This window comes from Panthera pardus, unplaced genomic scaffold (genome assembly GCF_024362965.1).
Source record: "Panthera pardus isolate Hobbes unplaced genomic scaffold, ASM2436296v1 HiC_scaffold_19, whole genome shotgun sequence".
In the NCBI taxonomy this organism is placed as follows: domain Eukaryota; kingdom Metazoa; phylum Chordata; class Mammalia; order Carnivora; family Felidae; genus Panthera; species Panthera pardus.
The window spans coordinates 19,015,526-19,040,168 of record NW_026526754.1 but is presented as its reverse complement, the minus strand read 5'-3'; the positions used below and the strand labels follow the sequence as shown (position 1 = coordinate 19,040,168).

General features: G+C 50.2%; 1 protein-coding gene and 1 long non-coding RNA gene across 4 annotated transcripts in view; one reads left to right on the top strand and one right to left on the bottom strand.

The window, feature by feature from the left end:
• Window positions 1–24,643, bottom strand: part of LOC128778191 (uncharacterized) — an 80,376-nt gene that overhangs the window by 6,145 nt on the left and 49,588 nt on the right. For 2 of the 3 annotated variants that reach the window (XR_008423588.1, XR_008423589.1), the window contains 2 exons: window positions 11,159–11,299; window positions 8,392–8,641 (listed from right to left, as the gene is read on the bottom strand). This is a non-coding gene — a long non-coding RNA (uncharacterized LOC128778191). Of the gene's footprint in view, window positions 1–8,391; window positions 8,642–11,158; window positions 11,352–24,643 lie in introns of all 3 variants that reach the window. The other variant, XR_008423590.1, reaches the window with a different exon arrangement.
• The window catches only part of LOC109245650 (polycystic kidney disease protein 1-like 2), a 94,571-nt gene that overhangs the window by 43,592 nt on the left and 26,336 nt on the right, over window positions 1–24,643 (top strand). The window contains exons 19-30 of the mRNA XM_053906694.1: window positions 1,177–1,301; window positions 2,293–2,419; window positions 3,072–3,203; window positions 5,950–6,172; window positions 6,737–6,930; window positions 11,106–11,336; window positions 14,145–14,246; window positions 16,363–16,541; window positions 18,208–18,354; window positions 21,269–21,468; window positions 22,121–22,338; window positions 23,074–23,290. Coding sequence (XP_053762669.1) covers window positions 1,177–1,301; window positions 2,293–2,419; window positions 3,072–3,203; window positions 5,950–6,172; window positions 6,737–6,930; window positions 11,106–11,336; window positions 14,145–14,246; window positions 16,363–16,541; window positions 18,208–18,354; window positions 21,269–21,468; window positions 22,121–22,338; window positions 23,074–23,290 — 2,095 coding nt within the window. The remainder of the gene's footprint in view (window positions 1–1,176; window positions 1,302–2,292; window positions 2,420–3,071; window positions 3,204–5,949; window positions 6,173–6,736; window positions 6,931–11,105; window positions 11,337–14,144; window positions 14,247–16,362; window positions 16,542–18,207; window positions 18,355–21,268; window positions 21,469–22,120; window positions 22,339–23,073; window positions 23,291–24,643) is intronic.

The window sequence follows — 24,643 nt, the reverse complement described above, 5'->3', positions numbered from 1 at the left end:
CTGAGACTTGGGCTGGGTGCATGACGACTCTCAGCCTCATTCCTCACCTGTAAACAGAGGCAACCCGCCACCTCCCAGATAAGCCACCAACTGGTGAGATCACATGTCCACCCTCCCAGTTCTCAAAACACAGAACGCTGTTAGAACAGAGGCAGCCTGTGGAGTGAGAACGGACGTGGCACTGTCTCCTGCGGCCCCAGCACCCTGACAGGCCACCAGGGGAAGGGCCTCCCAGGATGGCCTCACGATGGAGCTGAAGGCCCATCACCTTCACCAGGTGGGGCTGTGTCACGTCTACTCAGGAGCGCACACACACACACACACACAGAGACATTTATGTTCCAATACTTATACTCACATACCCTCAAACACACATTCATATGCAGACACACAATCACACATATACTCACAAATACATACACACTTAAGTCTTTATATTCACGTCACCCTTAAATACATACATTCGCATCCACTCAGTCATATCCTCTCTCTCACACACACACACATGCACGCACACGCGTGCACACATACACATACACGCACACGTGTAATCTGTGCCCCAATAGGAACTCTTTGCAAACGTCCAGTCCTTCCCGGGTCCTTGACCTCAGTGAGGCCACATCCTCATCTGGGGGTTTGGGTGGGGTGAGCAGCAGTCCAAGCCCAGGTGACCCTGTAAAATGGCTCTGCCTGTGGCTTTCCATTTCCCCACAAATAAGATGTGGGCTGTGGGTGGACGGCAGGGTCGGACAGAGCAGCACAGCGAGGCACAGAGCGTGACAGCTCAGCGTACGGACTGAGGAGCCAGATGCCTCGCCGCCTCACCATTGAGTCCTGGCACTTGCCTTTTTCCACATGTGACCTCCACAAGTCACTCATCCTTTACGTGCCTTTGTTTCCCTGTCTGCCAAACGGGTAAGTGAGAGCACCTGCCTCACGGAGTTGTCGTGAGGATGAAAAGGGTTCACATAAGTGCTGGAATCCTTGCAAGTGTTACTCTTCATTCCCTACAGAGCCTAGCGCTCAATGAACGGCAGTGTTGTCCCTTGCTCACACCTCTGCGTGCCCCCCACCCCTGCCCAGTCCCTGCTGAAGGCCCCACACTAGCCTGGTGACAGTGAGCAAAGGTGGCATATGGACACGGGTCACAGCAGCATCCCCTGCTTCCTCTTCCAGATGGCCACTGTGCCCCAGCTGCTCGGAGTTGTGGAGCGAGTGCAGGCTGCCCTCCTGCTGGGGACACTGCCTGGGGGCCTCCCGGCCACTCTGGCTGCCCCTTCCATCTCCGTGTACACCAACAGGTAACCAGCAGCACTGGCATCCCCAAGACAGCCTGTCCCCTGACCTGGCTCGTTCTATAGCCACATCCCGAGACCCCGTGACAGGCAGAGCCCAGGCAGCCAGCCTTGGAAGTGGGAGGGCTTTTCACCAAGAGAAGGTCCCCACACTGGGTGCTTGTGCAGCGTAGGAGGGCAACGGCTGGGTCCACACCCCGTCTTGGAGCCACCCACAAGTCCTGAGAGTTGGGTCATGTTGGAGCCATGCAGGCAGGGAGGCTGAATGAAGGGGGCCTGCCCACCTTTAACCACATCCGGGGTGTGCCTGGCCAAGCCCGGTGCTCCCCAGAGCTGTGGGCTGGATTCAAGAGCACTTGCCTTGGGAGTTCGTGGACCTGAGGATGCCCTCCACCCTGCACTCCTCCCCCTGCCAAGCAAGGGCTGGACCACACTGCAGGCCCTGCTGGGACACCTGCAGTGAGCACCCTTCTCCGATTCTCCATGCCAGGGTTACCCTCCTGGGTCCCAGGGGCAATTTCCTGAAGCAGCACTCTGACCAGAGCTAGGGTCTGAAACCAGGTCCCCAGTCTAATCAGACAGGACAATGGCAAGGTCCAGAGAAGATGGGGCTGGGAACCCATGATATCAGAGATCAAGTAGGTAGGGGAGCTAAGCCTGGAGAAATGCTCACGTCAAAGCTCACTTATTCATTCAGCAAAGGATGTGTTGACCCCCACTGTGTGCCAGGCACTCTTGTTGGCAGGGGGGTGCGGCCTTAAACAAAGCTGGCTAAAGCCCTGTCCTCACAGTGTGTGTGTCGGGGGGGGGGGGGGGGGGTGTCGGCTACCTTCCATGCTGTTCCGTTGACACGAGCGTACAGAACCGCCTTTGGGGACTGAAGCAGAGCCGCCTGCTCTAATGGCGATACTGGGGTTCCCTGCAGAGCAAGAACTCTTCCTCTGACACTGACTTTCCTCTCTCTCTCCTGGCACCTCTGCTCTCACCCTGTGGCCAGAATACAGCTCTGGAACTGGCGGGGCTCCTCTGTGCACACCGTTGCCACTCACTCTGCAACCTTCACCCTGCCCGCGGCCTCCTCCCTTGGCTCCATGGAGGCCAGCCAGGAGCCTGTGGACATCAGGGTAACAACAGTAATGCCCTCCTCGGGAGCAGCCCTTTACAGCTTCTATGGCACTTGCACTCGCATGCCTGTTTGCTCAGTTATGTTGATGACGGCCCTTTCAATTACACATATTACTATGCCCATTTTACAGATGGGGCTCAGTGACCTGCCCGAGGCCACAAGCAAAATGGCAGGGCTGGGATGCAGACTCCCAAATCCATCCTTCTTCCACTGCGTGGTGGAACTTCCCCGGCAGCCTCGGTTCAATTAGTTCCTGGAAGTAAAGTTCTTCAGACTTCGTTCCATAACTAGGAAACGGCAAGCCCAGGGCTCTTTTCACTCCCAAGTTAGGGCACATCTCTCTGTTCCTTCAGCCCCAACAAAGACAGACAAATATCTTTCTCTTGGGGACTCGCTGGCTTTGCCAAGAAAAAAGGCTCAGATGGTTTGACAGTCCAGCAGCTGCACAACTCTAGCGGGTCTGAGCAGGCCCTCAGCCTTGAGAGGCAGACGCACACCCAGAAAGCCAGAACAACAGGGTCCCCCGTTCACCCCATAGAGCAAGGGCCACTTGTCCATCTCATCTTGGGAAACCCTGTCATTCACACAGGGACGCAGTCACCTTCCAGCCTTCAGGGGCCTTGGCCAGCACTCTGTGTTCTTGGTTTCAGATGATGAGTTTCCCAATGAGCCCTTTCCCAGCCCGAAGTCACTTTGATGTCAGTGGAACTGTTGGTGGCCTCTGTCTGACCAGCCCCAGTGGACATCTCATACCCGTGAAGAATCTGTCGGAAAACATCGAGGTAGAACTTGGGGGTGCTTTCAGAAGTCAGGTGTCACTTCTGTTTTCTTCTTCAACTTGGTTGGGACCAACAGTTGATTAAAGAGGAGAATCATTAAGAATGGTCCATACCCTGTCTTACATGTTGTATTTTAACTTAAAACTATAAATGTATATCATTGTCAATCTTGGGGTGTACAATTGAAACATTTCTTTCAATCTGTTGATTGGAATTTTAATCATTTTCATTACATTAACCACCATTACCTTGCAGGCTCTGAAATGTCCAATTTTCTCTAAAATGAAGCAAAAACATCAGGGCGCCTGGATGGCTCAGTTGGTTAAGCATCTGGTCAACTCAAGGGGCTGTGCCGTAGCAAGTACCAGCCATTAGAACGATAATAATCAGGCTTATTATTTTTTGTATGTTTTGATGTTTTGATATCTTGAAAATCTTGCTGGTGAGGAAGAAGTCTACACCTTTCATATGTAGACTAACCAACCCCAAGTCCATACCCCCAACAAGCCCCTTTATCTGACTCACACACCAAGTCAACATTTCCCCTGTCCTAAACCATCCCGAGGCCAGGTACCAGGCCACCAGATGAGACCATTCCTAGAGTCCCAACCCTGTTGAAATCATCCAAATGGGCCTATCTGAAAATGGCTTACTCTGTCCTGCCGTGCCTTTCCCATGGAGATCCCAATAACGGCCCTGACCTGAGCTTTCCCCTGTGCCTGCCCCTGCCTCCTGACCCCTGTGGCCCTGCATGGCATGGCAGTCCCCTCCTCTTAGGAAATGTAAGTCACAAGATTCTTTCAATGGCACTGGCCCCTCCATATCAGCACTCAGTCGCCTCCATAAATTAAAATCCCTCATGTACAAATGAGACAGATGTCCCACAGCAGGCTGCTAAGTCTTGGCCTCATACCCCTTCTTCGCCCCCTGGATGCAGGTGGCCCCAGGGAGGGTGTGCCTCAGACGAGGTGGAGCTCTGCAGCTGGGACCGACCCTGAAGGAGCTGACAGCTGGAGCCTGTCTGTGAGTGGGGAGCAGGCCCTTCCTGGAAGGGGGCACATGGTGGACCATGCCCATGTCTAACACAGAAGGCCACCAGAAATAAGAGTGCACAGTGGGCATCAATCAGTCTGTTTTAAGAAGGGAACACAGAGCATCAGTTAATGGAGAATGGTTATGAGAACTTCTAACATATTAGTAACAGCAGAACAATGATAGCTGCTAATTTTTTAGTATTACTCTGTGTCTGGCACTTGGCTAAGTATTTTGTATGTAATATCATTAAAAATTTTTTTAAATGTTTATTTGTTTTTGAGAGACAGAGAGAGAGCGCACACGCGCACAAGTGGGGGAGGGGCAGAAAGTGAAGGAGACACAGAATCCAAAGCAGGCTCCAGGCTCTGAGCTGTTAGCACAGAGCCCAATGCGGGGCTCGAACTCACCAACTGCAAGATCATGATGTGAGTTGAAGTCGGACACTGAACCGACTGAGCCACCCAGGTGCGCCCCCCACCCCCGCTTTAAAAAAAATTTTTTTTTAAATATGTGATATCATTTTTTAAAAGATTTTTTTGTACTAAATGTTTATTTATTTATTTATTTATTTGGGGGTGGGGGAGGGGCAAAGAGAGAGATGGGGAATGAGAATCCCAGGCAGGCTCCATGCTTCCAACACAGAGCCCGACGCGGGGCTTGAACCCACAAACCGTGAGATCGTGACCTGAGCCAAAACCAAGAGTCGGAGGCTTTAACGGGCCACTCAGGCACCCCCAAAATATTTTATTTTTAAGTAATCTCTACACCCAACGTGGGGCCTGAACTCACAACCCTGAGATCAAGAGTCACGAGCTCCACCGGCTGAGCCAGCCAGGCGCCCCGTGTATGCGATACCATTTTTAATACCCTGAATGAGTCTACGTGGTCTACTGACGACAAGGAAGCAGAGGCTCCGAGTGGCCTGTTAACTGGCTGGAGGTCCCACAGCTGATACAGGACAGAGCCGAGATCCAAACAGAGGTCTCTCTGCCTCTCTGGCCTGTGCTCCTAACTTAGACACTTCACTTGCTTCACACCATCGTCAACATGACCATAGCACACTTGAGCGAATGAGAAAAAGTCTGTCCTCTTTCCGTACGGATGCAGCCCAGTCCTTGGTATGCAGTTTGAGGAGTGTGGTGGGTGAATATCAGCCCCCCGGGATGTCCATATTCTCATCCCTGAGCCTGTGGATTTGCCGCCTTACGTGGCCAAGGGGACTTTGCAGGTATGATTAAGTTAAGGATCTTGAGACAGAGAGATGACCCTGGATGATGTGGGTGGGCCCAGTGTCATGTCAGCTCCTTACAAGAGGCAGAGACAGGGAGAGTTAACTACAGAAGACAAAAGGCTGATCTGATGACAAAAGCAAGAGGTTGGGGTGATGTAAGGAGGGGCCCTGACCCAAGGGACACGGCACCCTCAGAAGCTGGAAAAGGCAAGGTTCTCTCCTAGAGCCTCCAGACGGCATCAGCCCGCCAACCTTAGCCCCGTGGAACTGATTCTGGACTCCTGGCCTCCAGAACTGTAAGACAGCAGATCTGTGGTATCATAAGCACCAAGATAAGCAGCCCCAGGAAGCTGATAAGATGAGCACAGCAGAGTGGATCTCGGTTCCCTGGGCACTCACCCTGCCCTGCTCTGCACAGCAGCCCTGATGCTTACTGGCACTCCCATCCCGGCACACCCCTGATGTGACTGTTTCTGATGACAGATCCTGCTGCCCCGGCTTTCAAAAGGACACAGTGAGCCAACCGTGTTAAACTTGACCAGTCCTGAAGCTTTGTGGGTGAACCTGACTACAGATGGTGCAGCTTTGGGGATCCAGCTGCACTGGAGGCCTGACATCCCACTCACGCTCAGCCTGGGCTATGGCTACCACCCCAATGAGACCAGCTATGACGCCAAAGTTCACCTTCCGCCAATGGCTGCTGCAGGTAATCCATCAACTGGGCCAGCTTCTTGGGCAGTGGGGAGAGGGTAACCAACTTAAAGCTTGAGAATCAGAAGCCATGGGGAAAAAAAACTTTTTTTGCTACATTAAATGCCTATTTTTTGGTGTTATTACTACTACTACTATTGTTATCATCAGTATTATTTATTATCTGGCAACATTAAGTGAGCACCTACTAAACACCCTGAACTGATATGCACTTACAGAACTAACTTCACTGTAATCCTCATTACAACCCTTGGGATGGGCACTATGGACATTTCCTCTTGCCAGATAAGAACAGAGAGGTTAACTGGTACAAAGTCACACAGCCAAAAAGGGACAGAGTCAGAATTTGAGCCCTCATCTACCTTACTTGGCAGTCGTGCTGACTTGGGAGTGCCTCCTATTCTCTGCTCCAGATCTCAAGGGAAGAGGGCTTTCTTAGGATATCAGGGAGACCATCAAGGTCAGCTCCCCTGACCAGTCACCTTGGTCTTTCTCTCCCATGACATTAGCCCCAGTCTCCACAAGGCTTCGGGCTGACCTGGAACCCTCTCTCTTGCAGATGGACTGTCCACATGGATTCTGAACCCAGAGGACCTGCATTTTAGAGAAGGCATCTACTATCTGACCGTGGTCCCTGAGTCTGACCTGGAGCTAACCCCCACCAGGGACCTCACAGTTGGCATCACCACCTTCCTGTCCCACTGTGTGTTCTGGGATGAGGTCCAGGGGACTTGGGACAACTCTGGGTGCCAGGTAAGGAGAGGACACAAAGAAGAAGACACAGCAAGCTTGGTTGGGTGTGTCCAACTCATTTGGGGTCCCCTTTCAGTGCCTCTCGTGGCTGTTCTGCACCCCTCTACAGTGTCTTTGCATGTGCTGTTCCCTAGGCCTGGAATGCCCCTCCTCCCCCAGTATGGTTAACTAGATCCTGCCTCCAGTATCACTTCCTTGAGAAAACTGTTCTTAACCCCCAGGCAAGTCAGATTTCCTGCTGTAAGCTCTCCCAGTACATACATCCATTCCTCCATAGCACTAAACACAGCACTAAGCCATTTCATATCTACTCAGGAGGTCACTGGGATGATGTCTGTTCCCTCAGTGCACCAGGAGCCCCATTAGTCAGGAAGAGTGTGCTTTGATCACCATTGAGAACAAATGACCATTGAATGAATGGACATTCATCGCCAAGGAACTGAACTCAGAGTCCTTTATTCCATGCCAGGTGCTGTGTTCCGTGCTTTACTTGTATTACCTCATCAGACCTCCACAATAACCCTCTAAGACAGTAGGAATTCCCATTCTAAGGTGGTAAAACAAAGGCTCAGGAAAGTCAACAAATTTACCCCCAGATCCCTTGCCTAGTAGGTGGGAGAGCTGGAACTCAGACTCAAGCCCGTCTGTCTCCAGCGCAGGAGCCTTCTGTGAGATGCAGCACTGCTTGCCCAGCCCCCCACCCAGTCTCGACAAGCCCCTGGATGGCACATGGCTCTATTAATTGCAATCAAATCCCTGTCTCAAGTTAGCTCAGCTCTGCCCATGACAGTGTCCAGACATTAGCTCTGAGGTCATCAGAGGCCATCTCTCATGCATCAGTGTTCCTCTTCCGCCTTCCATGCCTTTGATCTGCTGTTCTGTCCCTGGGCCAAAGGCCCTTTATACCTACCCTGCATAGAAAACTCCTGTGCTATTCACCCTTCCATCTCCCACTCCAATGTCACCTTCTTGGAAGCATCCAGACATCGGGACTCTTCCTTTCTGGACTTCCACAGCATTTCATACTCTCCCCCAAACAGCAACCTCCACATCTAGCTGAAATTTATCACCTACCTGTCTCCATCTAATAGACCGTACCTTCTTTCATTTATTTAACCAATATTTGCCATGCGCGAGGCAGTGGGGATATGATGGTTAGAAAAACCAGTGAGCTCTCGGTCCAGCAGAGGACACAGCCAAGAAGCAAATGCCACACATAATCAAATGACAATGGTCCCAAGTAGTGTAAGAAGCCAGGCCCCAGCAGAGCCACAGAAGGGGACTCAGACCCAAGCTCCTTCCGGCTTTGTTTCTGCTATAACTTCAGCTCCCTTGTCAACTCCTGCCCTGGCTTCTGGCCACCACACAGAGGGAGTTCCCCAAAGTGCCAGGAAGAAACAGGTGCATCGCGACGTCCAAGAGACAACATGTTCCCCGTGCCCGCAATAGAGCCCTTTGTACCTCGTGAACAAGGCCCTGGGTGTGCTGAGACCTTCCCCGAGTCCTCACTCCCGGCAGCTGTTTGATGCCCACGCTGCTGGCCTGGAGTGCCCGGCAGGCTGTCCTCAGAGGCCCGAGGCTCAGAAAGAGGGATGGTGTAGCCGATGGGGGCGTGGGCTCTGCTGTTGGACGGACTTGGGTCCAATCCCACTTCATCAGGACTGGGCAGGTGACTTTGGGCAGGTTGCCGCACCTCTCTCAGCTTTCCCATCTGAAAATGGGGATACAAGCTGGTTACCACTTACAGTTGGGGCGGGGCCTGGACAGGAATAGGGGGATCAAGTAGTTAGTGTGGGGTCTGGCACAAGTGAGTGCTCCAGAGAGTCAGGTGGTTGTTGTGTTGGACAATCTGAACACGGAGAAGACAAAACTATATGTAAAATGGAAATCAAGGAGACAATGAACATGGGACTTGGGTGGCGGTTGGGTGCCTGAGGACAGCCCAGGCGAGGACTACTTATCTAACTGTAAGTTATTGGAAAGTTCCTAGCTTTTGAGTAGGGTAGGGGGTTCTCAGGACTTATTATGTTATTGAAAATATACACCTACTAACACATGCGTACATGAATGCGGGACATACAAAAGTCAGATGTGGGAGTGTGTCGTGGATGAAAAGTTATATGAATCCAATATATACGCGATGCTCATTATATAGAAGTAGATACAGATAGCTATAGCTATAGCTATAGATAAAGATCCCTGGGGAGCCATAAATAAATAAATGGGTGGAAAAACAGCCCCACATTCTCTAAATGGCTAAAGAAAGCTCCAAGTCTGTAGACCGCAGACCTTCTCAAGGGGTAAAAGCAGAATTATTGCAAGGGGCCTGAGAATCTGTATTCCTGCTTAAATATTTTCTCAAAGGTTACTAAAGGTGCAACTATTTTAGCAAGGGTATGCGTAGATTTACTCCCGGAGTTCAAGAGTCTCTCACGCTGGAAGGGTTGGGAAAGCCTGGGAGGACAAAGATGTAGGCATAAAAAGCCTGGTCCCTGGGCACCCAGCGCTGACATGGTCTTGTCACTGGCACCTGCTTGGTTTCTTCTCTGAAACCATCTCCACTCCTTCCGAGTGCCCCAGGCGTTCCCGTAAGGCCCACAGCTGCATGACAAGCGCTGACCAGGATTGGGAAACAGTGAGAAAAACAATGAAGCAAACACGGAACTAAGGGCCATGTGAAATCTGTCAATAAACACTTGGTGTCATGCCCACGTGACCCCTCTGCTGGGTGGCTTGTTAAGGAAAAGAGACAAGAGTTACCTGCTGGGGCAGTTTGGGCTGCAGCAGGTCCTTCCTCATGCGCTGAGCTGAGCGGAGAACTTTCTGCATGCCAGTGTTTCCTGCTCCCCACCCCTCCCACCTCACCACCTCCTGGTAGACCCTGAAGTGAAAAGTGGCACTGAGTTGTGGGGTTGAACATAATCTCTGCCCACCAAATGGCCCTGGGGGGTAACTGAAAGTTGACAGAAGGATTTAGGAAAGGACTTAAGTGCAAGGTGTGAATTAAGAACACAGATGGGGGCCCCCAGCCCTGGTCCATTCCTGTCTCCACCCCCACCCCTGGCCCCAATGTTATGGTCCTGTACCACAGGGGCCCATGTACCCAAGCTCCATCCACACACCTTGCCCCCCATAGCCACATCCTGCCACCCTCATGCCAGAGGGTGGGCACACCGGTGGCCAGTCCACCAGAGAAGAGTGATCCTGAGGAACAGGGCTGTGCACGCCCTAGAATCAAGGGATTCCAGGTCCAGGTCCCCAAACCATAGTCGAGAAGGGGGAATCCCAGGGCCAGGACTAGGGTAAAACAAGTGAGACATCTACGCTGCAAAATTTGAGGGCGTCATCCTCAGGGTCACCTAGAGCCTTTCCCTAGACACGGTGAGTGCTATGTGCTGTGGTGGGCACGTCCCTGGGGCCCCCGAGCTCCCTGTCTTGTGCAGACAGGTGCTGCCTGAGGATAGCTAGAGCAGCACGCACTCAAAGCATGAGCCCAGGCGAGGGGCCCCTGGTGCCTAAACCTAAGAGGGGTGAAATTCAGGGAGCGCATTCCTGGTGCTAAGACACCAGTTCAGGATTTAAACATTTGCCCTTCCCTTTTCTTTACATGATTCTCCAGTATCAGTTTTTTGTTTTTTTGTTTTTGTTTTTTATCTTCAGTGTGAGATGACCGACCACCCTAGCGTGTCCCAGGACTTGGGACTTTCATTTTTAGAAATAGATAAGTCCCTGGAAACCTGAGATGAGTTGATTACCCTAGATGGCCTCTCAGCACCTAGCCTATTGCCTGGCACAGATTTTGCACTCAATACATATCTGTCCAACGAGTGAGCATCGGGCGGAGAATATAATGGAATCATGTGCACCCAAAGTTGTGACAATGGCTGCTAATGGAAGGTGGGGGATAGAGGGAACTTCGCCTTCACCCGTAATAGTTCTTTAAAAGGGCAAAGATGACTCATGAGATACAAGGTGCCCACTGAGAATGACGGGTACAAAGATACTTGTTATAGATAATATTGTTGACATTTAAAGATTTTTAGCTAACTAAAAAATCTCAAGAGAATCCTAGAGCTGGTCTCCCCAGGCCTCCTCAGGGAACTTTCCACCTCCCTTGGGCTTTAGTGAGCCAGAGACGTGCTGGCATTCCTACCAGGGCCTCTTTGGGGTTGCAGGTGGGGCCACGGACCACCCCCTCCCAGACACACTGCCTCTGCAACCACCTCACCTTCTTTGGAAGCACGTTCCTGGTGATGCCCAATGCCATCGACGTCCGCCAGACCATCGAGCTCTTTGCCACCTTTGAAGATAACCCCGTGGTTGTGACTACCGTGGGCTGCCTCTGCGTGGCCTACGTGCTGGTGGTGATCTGGGCAAGGAGGAAGGACGCTCAGGATCAGGCCAAGGTGAGGTTGCATGGTCTGCAGGAATGGGAGGAAGGAGCAGGGGGTGTTCCCTTGCAGGAACTTCAGGGGATGGAGCTCAGGTGGGGAGCCAAAGGGCCAGCAGCAAAGCCAGGTCATCCCAGGCAAGCCAGCTTCTCAGCCTCATTGTATATAAAATGTCCATTCTCATCAAATTGTCAGGAGGATTATTCTACTGACCATTTATTGAGGATTTACTAAATGCCAGTGATTATCCCATTTAATGCTCACTTCACCTCTAAGAAGAAGATTGAGAGGCCCCAAGACCAACCTCAAGTTCAGCGATTTGCTGGGAAGACTCTCAGAATTCAGAAAAGCTGTGATACTCATGATTATGGTTTATTGCAATGAAGGATGCAGATGAAAATCAGAAAAGGGAAGAGTTCAGGAGAGATCTGGCAAGAGCTTCCGACTACTTCCCCAGGAGAGCTGTATGGACAGACGGCATTCTCTAGCAATGGCGTGTGACAGTTCATACGAAGCTCACCTGAGGCCTGGGGTCCAGGGTTTAATGGGGGGTCAGCCACAGACATATGGAGTGCCCACTGAGTAAGTGAGGTCAGTCACTCAGTCTCCAACAAATCACCTATCATCACCACCACCACCACCCAGAGGTCAGACTGATACAGCATGGCCCAAAGCCCTCATCATAAATCAGACTGTTAGCAGAGACTACCTGGTGTGGACCAAGGTATTCAAAGACACTCATCACTTGGGGCGCCTGGGTGGCTCAGTTGGTTAAGCAACCGACTGTGGCTCAGGTCATGATCTCACAGCTCGTGAGTTCGAGCCCCGCGTCAGGCTCTGTGTTGACAGCTCAGAGCCTGGAGCCTGCTTTGGATTCTGTGTCTCCCCCTCTCTCTACCCCTCCCCTGCTCATGCTCTGTGTCTCTCCATCTCTCAATAATAAATAAACGTTTAAAAAAAAAAAAAAAAAGACACTCATCATGCAGGAGATTCCAAGCACTCAGGGGTTATCTTTCAAGAGCTGGCCAAGATCCAGGTCTTTCTTTGAAATGTGCAGGGTATGGACAAGCCGGGTCTTCTGAGTCCACCCTTAACTGGACAGTGCCTCTATCACCTTACAGAGGAAAAGACCAAAGATCAGGGAGGGCAACTAACTGGTCCAAAGTCACCTCCAAGAAGCCAGAATTCAGACCCAGATCTGCCTGACCATAAAACAGCTCTGAGGATAGAAACGAGAAAAACAAATTGCCAACAACAAAGTTCTGATTACTTTTCTAATATGTGCACCGTATCTGACATTTAAGGAGCCTTCAGTAAAATTCTGTGTCTGAGTGAGCACATAAATGCTTGCAAGGATGCACTGTCACAAAGTTCTGAAATATTCTCCATTTCCCGCCCTCCCCACACAAAGCAACACCTCTCAGGATGTGAAGGTGGCACAAAGCTTAATAAGCTCAGAGTTACAGCATTTATACTGCTGTCTTCGATTCACACGAGGGATTCAACATTAATACTTTAAGCGCCTCCCCTGTCGCTTGGTTCCCAAGAAAGAGACTCTGCAGCGGAGCTGAGTGTGCAGGGTGTTTCACAAGGAGTGCCTGCGCTCAGCCCTGGAAAGGGAGGGAAGGAGGCAGGACGAGCAGAAAGAGAAGCAGCACTGTCCACAACAGCCCAAGTACGGAAAGAGCCCAAGTGTCCACCGAAGGATGAATGGACAAAGAAGATGCGGTGTGTATGGACAATGGAGTATGACTCGGCAATGAAAAAGAAGTAAATCTTGCCATTTGCAACTACGTGGATGGAACTGGAGGGTATGATGCTAAGCGAAATGAGTCAGAGAAAGACAAATACCACAGGACTTCACTCATGAGGACTTGAAGACACAGAACAGATGAACACAAGGGAAGGGAAGCAAAAATAACATAAAAACAGGGAGGGGGACAAAACAGAAGAGACTCTTAAGTATGGAGAACAAACAGAGGGTTGCTGGAGGGGTGGTGGGAGGGGGGATGGGCTAAATGGGGAAGGGGCACTAAGGAATCTACTCCTGAAATCATTGTTGCACTATATGCTAACTAATTTGGATGTAAATTAAAACAATAAAAGTAAAAAGGAAGGAAAGAAGGAAGGAAGGAAGGAAGGAAGGAAGAAAGAAAGAAAGAAAGAAAGAAAGAAAGAAAGAAAGAAAGAGAAAGAAAGAGAGAGAGAGAGAAAGGGAAGCTGGGCTGGGAGCTCCAGAGATGCCCTGGGTTGGGTCGAGATGCCCAGGTCTTGAGCATGCCCAGATACCACATCAATCTGCCTTCACACGTCAGCCTCCCCAGGAGGGCATATGACCTCAGTAGAGGTGGCTGTCACATCCCAGACAACTGGAGCAGACAACCGTCCACTGCTGGGAGATCTGGACGGCTCACCACAGAGCCCACTGCGACCTCTAGTCCAGCTTTGTTTTGTTTTGCTGCTAAACCACCTTAGCCTTCCTTCCTTTTAAATTCCCTTAGAGTCCCAATCTGGTTACCAATGTTAGAAATTCTAGATAAACAGAGTTTGTATCATTCTCCAGATCAAACACTGAACGTTCTCACCTTAATACCAAGTTCATTTCCAGTTTGACTACTTTGAGTCATAGTTAATATGAAATGCATTTTGTACTATTTTATTTTAAAAGTTGTTTATTTTACTTGTTCTCACCCAATGGAATGAATAAATAACATACATAATTTTGCTCTCTTCCCTTGTCATGAATGCCCAGCTCACTCTTGGCTGCTGTGTAGTGCATGAACCCACTGAACAGGGCCCTCCTAACGCCATCCTTCTGTCCAGGTGAAGGTCACAGTGCTGGAGGACAACGATCCCTTTGCCCAGTACCACTACCTGGTGACAGTCTACACTGGACACCGGAGAGGGGCAGCCACTTCCTCGAAGGTACCTGTCCATCCAAGACTCCCCCACCCCGCCCCGGTTGATCAGTGTGCCCCTCCCAGCAAAGCCCTTGCTGGCCCACTGTTGAGTCACGTTAGCATAGTGAATACGGTATTGTAGGATTTTTTTTCCCCTCTTCTCATTTTTTTACAGGAAAGAATCTTTTTGGCAAACAAAACATCACCCCAAGCCCCAATATTTAAAAAGATAAAGTAGGAACTTGTTAAGGGAGAGACGGGGCCTAGCACAATGACATTGGTCATCTCCCTTATCCCTATCAAAGGATAACTCAGACAGTTAGTAACCTGCATGCAAATTTGCTCACATAAGAAGAGTCAGCAAACTGTTATCAATGGGTAGAGCAAAAACAAAATTCTTCGGAGAGAAGGGAGAAAGGAAAGAAAGGAACAATGCCTCCCATTTGAAAACAAGGAGTCTTAGATTTTGGGGGGTAAACTGATTAGCTGGCATCTAGCTAAAAGGTCAGGTTGAGCCATCTGTCCTGGAGCAGGCTGACGAGAGGTAGTAAAGAAATTATTTCACTTACTTATCAATTCTCTGAGGTTCATGAACATTTGGCTGTGGAGCATACAGCAGGTTGTCCCCGCAATGCTTCGGCATCCTGAGTTAAGTCTGGCCTGTGCGATGTTCCTCATCTCGATACACTATCTTGACAGCAGCCTCCAAGGTTCCTTTACTCAAACTGAGGGCTCAATGGAACACACTTTGAGAACCACTGGCACTGTGTCTACTATCTCAGAGGAAGCTCCATTGTTTTTTCAAAAATGATATCGAGCTTCATTACAGTGGGGCATTTGTCTGTTACTTTTTAAATCTTATTTTCTTTTATGTTTGCATCTGTTTTATTTTTATTTATTGCTGTGTCTTAGGTCCTCAACCAGGTGGCTAACATAAAGTAAGAGCTCGGTAACTGTTCACTGAATAAACATAGGAATTAATTTCATCCATCGAATGAAACATTCATCTTATTTCTGTTTGACACTAAAGAGACTACCTTATAGGAAAGACGTGAAAACCTATGATCCACAGGCCATTTCTCTTTCTGGAGAGTTGGGCCCCATGTCCGTTTGACATCGTCTTAGTTTGGATGGTTAGTAGAGGCCAGGGGTGCTGTTAAACATCCTACAATGCACAGGAAAGCCCCCAGAGCAAGGAATCATCCGGCCCAGGATGTCTATAGTGGATGAACCCTGCTGTGGAAGCATAAGTAGTTGCCTTGAGAGGGGGACCCTAGGACACCCCAGTAGGGGACTGGGAAGCTGATAGGGAAGAGAAAGAACTGATAAGGGGTGCATTATCAAATCCGTTACCTCTCTGGGCAGCTGGAGCCTAAACCCACTATGGAACTTGGCAAAACGGTAAGCAACATGGGCCTCAAAGTCACCCCACTGATGGCTGGGGGAACTGGGTCACTTACCCACGAATCCCATCAGTCACTGGTGGAGAACAGCATGTATCGCCATTAATCCTCTGGCACTTCCAGTCTCTGTTCTAACAGCCCAAGAAACCCCAGGAAAGAGACAGCTGCTGGCAGTTGGACGTGGGTGCAGGGATGCTGCAGTGGTGAGGCTGACAGACGTGGGCAGAACACAGATGGCAGTATGGTGGCTGTTTCTGCTCAGGAAATCAGCCATCAGTATCACCTGGACAGCTGCAGAAAAACAGATTCCTGGGCCCTGGCCCCAGGATTTTCAGTTGAGTGGTCTGGAGGGGGGACCTAGGAATATGCATTTTCAAGACAATGGGCACTCATGCATTGTCTCAGGGCCAGGTACTCTGGGAGACACTGGGAATATAACTGTTAGGGGGAGAAATCAGTCCCTACCCTAAAGCCCTTACAAATAAGTACATGGGAAGTATGAAAAAGTTACCAGGAAGCGTTTTATAACTCACGCTGAATACATAAATGCAGACAGTGTGACCCCAAATCTTCATACACCTGAAAAATAATTCAGTAGGCCCAAGATGGGAGGAGAAGAGAGAATGAAGGGGCCGTGCTATGTTGGTTTTCACTGGTTTTTGGACACTTCCAAGGAAACATGGCCAGCAGGGCCTGGTTACCAGGGGGAGTCGGCCTCTCCTAGTCTCTGGATTTCAGGTGACTATCACCCTATATGGCCTGGATGGAGAGAGTGAACCCCACCACCTGTCAGATCCTGACATCCCAGTTTTTGAGCGAGGAGGAGTAGATGTCTTCTTACTCTCCACCCTGTTCCCCCTGGGGGAGCTGAGGAGTCTGCGGCTGTGGCATGACAACTCAGGGGACCGTCCATCCTGGTAAGTCACGGGGCGGGGGGGGGGGGGGAGGGCGGCACACCACGAGAACCCCCTAAGTGCCAGCCCAGGGCTGTGCACGTGCCACCTGGCTGATCCACACAAGCCTCCGCAAACACATAGAATGGGTCCCTACTTCACCGATAAGGACAGTGAGGGCTGGAGAGGCCCACCCATCCATGAGCCACACAGATGGGATCAGTAGCTACAAGGACTGGAAGTTGCAACCCTGGCGTCCAGTGTTAGCTCACCCTTGGCACATTGCAGCATCAACCTGTCATTGAGCCCCCAGCTCCCCATCTGTAAAATGGGGATAGGTACCCGCTGTGAAGACAAACCTTGCCCAATAAGAGGGGACTAATGAGACACTGGGCTGATTCTTTAGTGGAAGAGGCAGGAACAGCCGCCCCTGCTAAGCACTAGACTAAGCCTTCCTGTTTCTGTGCCCTTTTTCACTGGCTCCTCAACAATGACCAAGTACTCTCATTCAGGGACAAGTACCCTCATCCTTGTTTTGCAGGTGGGAAAATCCAAGCCCAGGGAAGGTAAGTGACTTGCCCAAGGTCACACAGCTGGCAAGCTCAGAGCCAAGAATCTGCCCCTTCTGTGTGAGACCAAAACTAGTCACCTAGATGAGTCATTTCCAGCCTGACCCCCCCATCAGAGGCTTGCAACTTTAGAAAAACACAGCACTTACATTGCTGTCTTTAATTTACCTAAGGGATTACACATTACTACTTCAAGGGCTGTACATTGGACTCGGAGATAGAGTTGAATATGCAGGGTGCCTGGGACCAGCCCCTGGGCAGGGAGAGAAGCCCCTGGGCAGGAGGAGCAGAGGGGGCAGAGCTCTGATGCAGCACAACAGCGTGGCTGACCCCCACGGGGAGCTCTGGAGTGTTCCGAGTCGGGCTGAGATGCCCAGGTCTTGACCACACCCAGGCACTGCACCCATCAGTCACTGGATGTTGGCCTCCCCCGGAGGCTGTGTGACCTCAACAGAGGAGGCTCTTGCATGCCTGACAGGGCTGTCCTCCTGGAAGCGAGAAGACGCGCGTCCAGAGCCTCCGAGCACAGTCCGCATTACGCAGTAAATGCTCAGCAGAGAGTGGCCGTTGATACCTATCACTATTCTTACTGGCCATAAGGCAACAGGGGAAATGGCTGCTCCGGCATCTCCCATCCCAGCAGAGGCGAGATGATCTCATTCCTTACGTGGGCCTCAAAGACCTAAATCAGGTTAGATGATTGATATCCATGAAGTCCTGAGTCCAAAACAGACAGCTCGTTCTCTGGGTGGAAGCCGGCAGGAAGACGAGGTCTTGTGCGCCCGAGTCTACACCTCCCTGAACGCACACAATTTAGACAACGTGGCTTTCCTCACTTGCATCTGGATGCTGGCCCTGGGCCTGCGGCCCTGCACTAGGGTAAATAGTTTCAGAAGGTACCCTCTTGCAGCAGCATCTCCGTGAGCTCCCCACGTGAGGCCAAATTCAGCCGCCGATCGGGGCATTTTGGCCAAGGCGCCAAGGACAATGAAGAAAAATACAGTTTCTCTTTTCAGGAGCTCTTGTTCTTGGGCTCAGGTTTGCAAAGGTGTTACCTTCGTGGTATGCAAAGAAGCCTCACCTCCCAACCTTGTCCTCAAAAGCGCGGGTCCCTTCTGCAGGTACGTGAGCCGGGTGCTGGTGCATGACCTGGCAACGAACCGGAAGTGGTATTTCCTCTGCAACTCGTGGCTGTCCATTGATGTCGGAGACTGCATCCTCGACAAAGAATTTCCGGTGGCCACAGAGCAGGACAGGAAACAGTTCAGGTACTTTCTTCTTTTCAAGCAAATGCTGTTCACCTTATTCTTTCATCTTTAGGGAAGGTGCACTGCAATCCAGGTGAAGCCAAACAAAAGCATGTTTCAGCTATGGGGACTGGATAGCTTCAAATGTGTGACGTTAATGACCAATCAGTTTTTCTTGTTGGGACTGAGGGGCCCTGGAGGGACATGGATCCTCTGACACAGAATGATCTTTGACGTGGTGAAAACGGTTAGAACGGTTATCCGTATTTCTTTATATGTGTCGTACAATAATATGTTTTATGTGACTGAACAGCCTGATTTTGAAAGGCAATTCCATGTCTGGCCATCTGGGGCTCCTTCTTCATGCTGTTTTACTCCACACGGGTGTTTCAGCACGTGTCTCCCTTAGCTTTACTTCCTTCTTTCCACATCTGCCCAAACACATCAACGCAAATACAAATGTACACACACACACACACACACACACTCATGTGCACACATACAATACCACAGACCATTTATTTCATATCTTTTAAAATGGAACTACTCCTACTATGTCACCCTTTTTCTTTGATGGTACACCATGAACATCCTTCCAAGACAGTGTGTTTGAGTCAAACTCTTCCTTATTGGCTGCATGATAATCCACAGACCGGATGTCCCACAACTAATTCAGCCATCCTCCTATTGATGGACACTCAGTCTGTTCCTAACCATTATTAGAAAATCAAGAGACTCCACAAAAACCCGGCAAGTATGAAAATGCGGCAAGTATGTTCCTACATGGCACCAATCTGCTAGAGCTGGGGACCAGCTTTCCTCTTATACAGGCCATGTACACTCTGTTTTGCCACAATCCCCACCCACTCCCTATTATCTTTTAAAAAAAAGTTTTTTTAACGTTTATTTATTTTTGAGACAGAGAGAGACAGAGCATGAACGGGGGAGGGGCAGAGAGAGAGGGAGACACAGAATCGGAAGCAGGCTCCAGGCTCTGAGCCATCAGCCCAGAGCCCGACGCGGGGCTCGAACTCACGGACCGCGAGATCGTGACCTGAGCTGAAGTCGGACGCTTAACCGATGGAGCCACCCAGGTGCCCCCACTCCCTATTATCTTACTCCCAACCCACTTCACTCATTTACTTCATTTGTTTGTGTCTACCCAGGTCCTTTTAGGTATGTGAATTTGTCACCTCTACTTTATTTTTGTTTTATTTTTGAGAGACAGAGAGAGAGAGAGAGGGAATGAGTGAGCGCATGAGTGGGGGATGGGGAATGAATCTTAACTGGGCTCTATGTTCAGTGCAGAGCCTGATGCAGGGCTCGATCCCACAACCCTGGGATCATGACCTTAGCCGAAGTCAAGAGTCAGACACTTAACTGACTGAGCCACCCAGGCGCCCCGTGACCTCTACTTTAAATGGCTTCTGAGTTAGGTTCAAAAACAAAGTCTGTTTCCAGTGCATTTACTGAAAGGTGACTTTCCCTCCTAGCTGCCACTCCGAACAGCTCGGCCTGCAAAGAGAAAAAGTCTGAGTCCGAGAGACTTGGACCCCAGGAGAAGTGTAACACAGATGTGGGCACACTGCACAGTTCCACATGCTGCTACTGACTTGCTGCACGACCTTGGAAGAGTCACTGCACCTCTCCAGGTCTCAGCTTCCACATCTGAAAAAGGAGTTGTTTGGTGTGCCTACCCCACGGGGACCCGTGCGCGTCCTGTGAAATGATGTGGGGAGCAAACTTAGCACGGCGAGCGCTCAGAGTAAGTGCTCGGTCACAGGAGCAGATCATCAAACGTGCGATGCCTGGAAATGAGACAAAGGGGTGTCTGAAGGCAGGACTGTGTCACTTCCCCATGAATCCTGGTGCCCAGCAGAGCACGGGGCACACAGCACGAGGCTCACCAAATATTTGGTGAGTTGTCAATAGAACGATGGGCAGAACAACCACGTGGAAAATCACTGTTGTTGGCAGCTGACCTATCTCTTTATGCACCTTTACTCTGAGTCCAGTCCACTCACGAATTACAGAATGACAGTCAAAGTACAACTCTGAGGGGTGCTGGCACTGGCCACCAGAATGGGCGCCAGCTGGGAGCATCAGTTCTGCACACTCAGGAGAAGCAGGGCCCCTGATTAGACTGCATTCTGCTCACAGGGAAATAACACAGATTCTTAAGGAGAATATGGTGCCATTTCCAGAAACTCTGTCTTGCAATTTTTATTCTCTCAAACTGAGCCTGAACCTATAGCCTGGAATTTTTAACCAGTATCCTCCAATGCACTAATTATAATTAACCTAATAGTATAGCTAACTACTGTATGAAAATTATAACAAAAATAATTGCTAGGGGCACCTGGGTGGCTCAGTTGGATAAGCATCCGACTTCAGCTCAGGTCATGATCTCACGGTTTGTGGGTTTGAGCCCGGCATCAGGCTCTGTGCTGACAGCTCAGAGCCTGGATCCTGCTTCTGATTCTCTGTCTCTCTCTCTCTCTCTGCCCCTCTCTCTTAAAAATAAATAAACATTAAAAAAATTGTAACAAAAATAATTTGCTAACACTGATGAACACTCACATATATGCCAGCTACTTTACCAAATGCTTGACAAATATGACCACAAACCTTTCAATAGTCCCATTAGGCAGATTATGTTATTATCCCCATTTTACAGACTAGTAAACTGATGTGGAAAGAGTAAAGTAACTTGCCTGAGGACACACGACGAGCAGCAGAGCCATCTAGGATTGCAACTCACTCTGTGCAGAGCCCCCACCATTAACTCTGAATGATGCTAAGGTGCCGTATGTCTCCCACACTAGAGACAGTAGAGGATAAATCTTGGAAACAAGCCCTTCCCTCGCATCCCAGGACTGCTCCGAAGAGACCAGCCTTCTCCAATCCCTGTTCTTCTCTCCCTGCCTCTTCACAGCCACCTGTTTCTCATGAAGACCTCCACAGGCTTCCAGGATGGACACATCTGGTATTCTGTCTTCGGCTGCTCAGCTCGGAGCAACTTTACCCGCGTCCAGAGGGTGTCCTGCTGCTTCTCCATGCTCCTCTGCACCATGCTGACCAGCATCATGTTCTGGGGTGTTCCCAAGGACCCAGCTGAGCAAAAGATGGACTTGGGTAACTCGCACCGTCATGATGGTCAGGGGTAGTGCCACATCATTCCCGAGGTCCCACGACCACCCTCCAATTCAATAATTCAACAAGTACTCCCAGACATCAGAAACACTGTTACACTCATTACGGAGGAAGGATACGGGTCAAAATCAGGAAAGGAAAGAGGTGCGTGGGGCTAGGGCAGGGGGAGAGCAGGTACACAGCTTCCAGTTGTCTTCTCCCCACAGGCGATCTGTGACCATGCTCACTCCTCCTGACAATGATGTGTGACAACACACATGGAATACTGCCAACCAGGGACACTCCCCTGAGCCCTGGTATCCAGAGTTTTTATTGGGACTTGCTCACACAGACATAGCTGACTCCCACATGGCTGACCTTGGCCTCCGGCCCCTCCAGAGGCTGAGGTGATGCTGTGTGGCCAAGGCCCTCACCACTAATCACTGTTAACATAGACTACAGAGTGTGGCCCAAGACCCCAGGTAAACAAAGGTGTACCTACCGGGCAGAACAACCCAAGAGCTTAGAGGTCACCTCCCAGGAGCCACTCTAGGGCCAGACGTCTCTGTGGGCAATGTGAGTCCTTACTGCACAGCCCCCTTCCGGAAGTGGTGGTGGAGGCTCTCCCACTGACCCCTTCCCTCCTCTGTCCTAGGTAAAATTGAATTCACTTGGCAGGAAGTGATGATTGGACTGGAGAGCTCTCTCCTCATGTTCCCCATCAACCTCCTGATCGTTCAGATCTTTCGAAACACTCGTCCTCGGATCACCAAGGAGCAGAATGCTGGGAAATGGGACAGGGGCTCCCCCAGCCTGGCCCCCTCACTGCAGTCCATGGAGGATGGCCTTCTGACACTTGAAGTGGTGACCAAGGCATGTCTTCAACCTTGGCGGTGGAGGGGTGTTCTAGCCTGGGCAGAAATGGCGGAGGGAGAACTGAGGCCTGAGGCCTGGCGACCCCACGTTGTCTGACAGCATCAGTCACCAAGATTCATCAACTACACACACGTGTGCACGTGCACATACACATGTGCATGCATGTTTACATGTGCACACGTGCACACACATGTATACCACATGTGCATGTATACACATGTATAGGCATCACGCAGGTGCACATGTATACACGCACACACCTACAGACATGTACACGTGTGTGCATATACATATACAAAGACATAAACAAACATATACATACACTTGCACACATGTATATGTACACACACGTGCACACATACATACACAAAAACACCTACATGTATGCACCTACAATTTCTGGGAACCCTGTGTGTACGAAATATTACACCTTTATCATAGAAACCCATGGAAGGGACTCTTCTGCATTCATGCACCAATAAACATTTACTGAGCGCCTACTACACGCCACACTTTGAGAAATACAGCCTGGAATGTATCAGTTCAAATCCTAGAAGAGGGACTCTATAGGTGACAAAATGGAAGCTCAGGGTGGTCCAACGTCACATCTCAGTGGGCAAAGCTGGGATTCAAAGCCAGACCGCCAAGCCCTGGGGTGAATTCTCTTGACCACTATCCTGCCCCATCACCTATAGCTCACGTTCCCCTTACCCAACCTGGGCTCACTTGCAGGATATGTGGAGACTCGTCAGCTCCCTGTTTAAAGCTCTGAAGGTGCCAGCACCTGCCTCTGGCTGGGAGTCAGTGACCTTGATGGACATCAACCAACTGTTGGCCTTGGTGGAAGATGTCATCTGTGTGCAGAACATGGTAGGGCAGGAGTCCTGGGAGGAAGCCAAGCAGAGAGAGGACTCTTTAACACTCACTCTTGGGTCTGTACAAGCGGAAGGTAAGTCCTGATGTTTCTGATCTGGGAAAGGGGACCGGGTGGAGACAGGTCTTTGGGCTGCATCTGGATCACTAGGGAGTCGAGAACTCCTATGCAGTGTCTCTCACCGACCTCCCCTGCAACCACCTGCCGTCACCTCCCTCTCTGTACACAGGCAACCCCTTTCTTCACAATGCCAAGCTGCCTTCCCGCTAAAGGCCTTCATGTGTGCTTGGTCTTTCATCTAGAATGTGTTTTCTCCTTTCTTAGCTAATTCCCAATCAGGCATTAGTCTTGGTTTAAGCACTCCTTCCTCAGGGGAGCAGCCCCACCCCCAGTGCCACAACGGGGCCTCCAGACACATACCCTTTAGCCCCTAAGCTTCTCTTGCGTCGCTCTGACAGTGCCTGCTGCCACATCGTGACTTGTGTGAAGAGCTATTTAAAATCTACAGCAACCTTGCTGGAGCCTGAGCTCTGTGAGGTGGGAGCCTGTCCCTGTCCTGACTCCATCTGTCTCATGCCTGGCCCCATGCAACACATAGAAAGCACACAACGAATGTGAGTGGGATGACGTCAGCACAGCAGGTCATGATGGAATGCACAAAGCAGAAAGGGGAGCATTGGCCTATGTGTTAAGGGGAGCATTGGCCACCCTGACAACTCTGGGTATTGGCTCTGCGATTAACGGGCTGTGGGATGTGGGGCAGGTTACTTCAATTCTCCACGCCTCAGTTTCCTTTCTGTGAAGTGCTGGGGGGTGCAAAGTCAAACCAGACCCATTTCAAAATTTAAGGGGCAGGGCACAAGGTGGTGGACAGGGCAGTAGAAAGACAGTAAAGAACACGGAGTGGCAGGGTGAGAAGTCACTCCTCCATTCTCTTCCAACCCTTCTGGGAGCAAATCTCCGTTTGGTACTTGTGTGTCTTTAACACCCTTTTAATACTGGGTTAATTCTCTGGCAGGAAAACAGCAGGTCTCAAACTCAGAGCTTTTTGAAACAGTATTCAGCTAAAATTTAGTAACATCATTTCATTTTTATTGAGTTCTATATATGGCACATTATTCTGGTTTGGACTACTCTCTCTGACTCCCCACTTGCCCCTTTTCTGTTCATCTTCCACCCACATCGATGTTGCCAGGGTTCGGAACAGGCTGTCCAATAGAACTTCTCACAGTGCTGGCAATGTTCTGTATCAGTGCCATCCGGTATGACAGCCACTGGCCCCATTTAGCTCCTGAGCACTTGAAATGTGGCTAGTGTGACTAAAGAACTGAATTTTTTAATGGTAATTTTAATTAATTTTAATTTAATTGATGGGGCCAGTGGCTATCATACTGGATAGTGTGGGCTAAGAATGCTGCCATTTTTAAC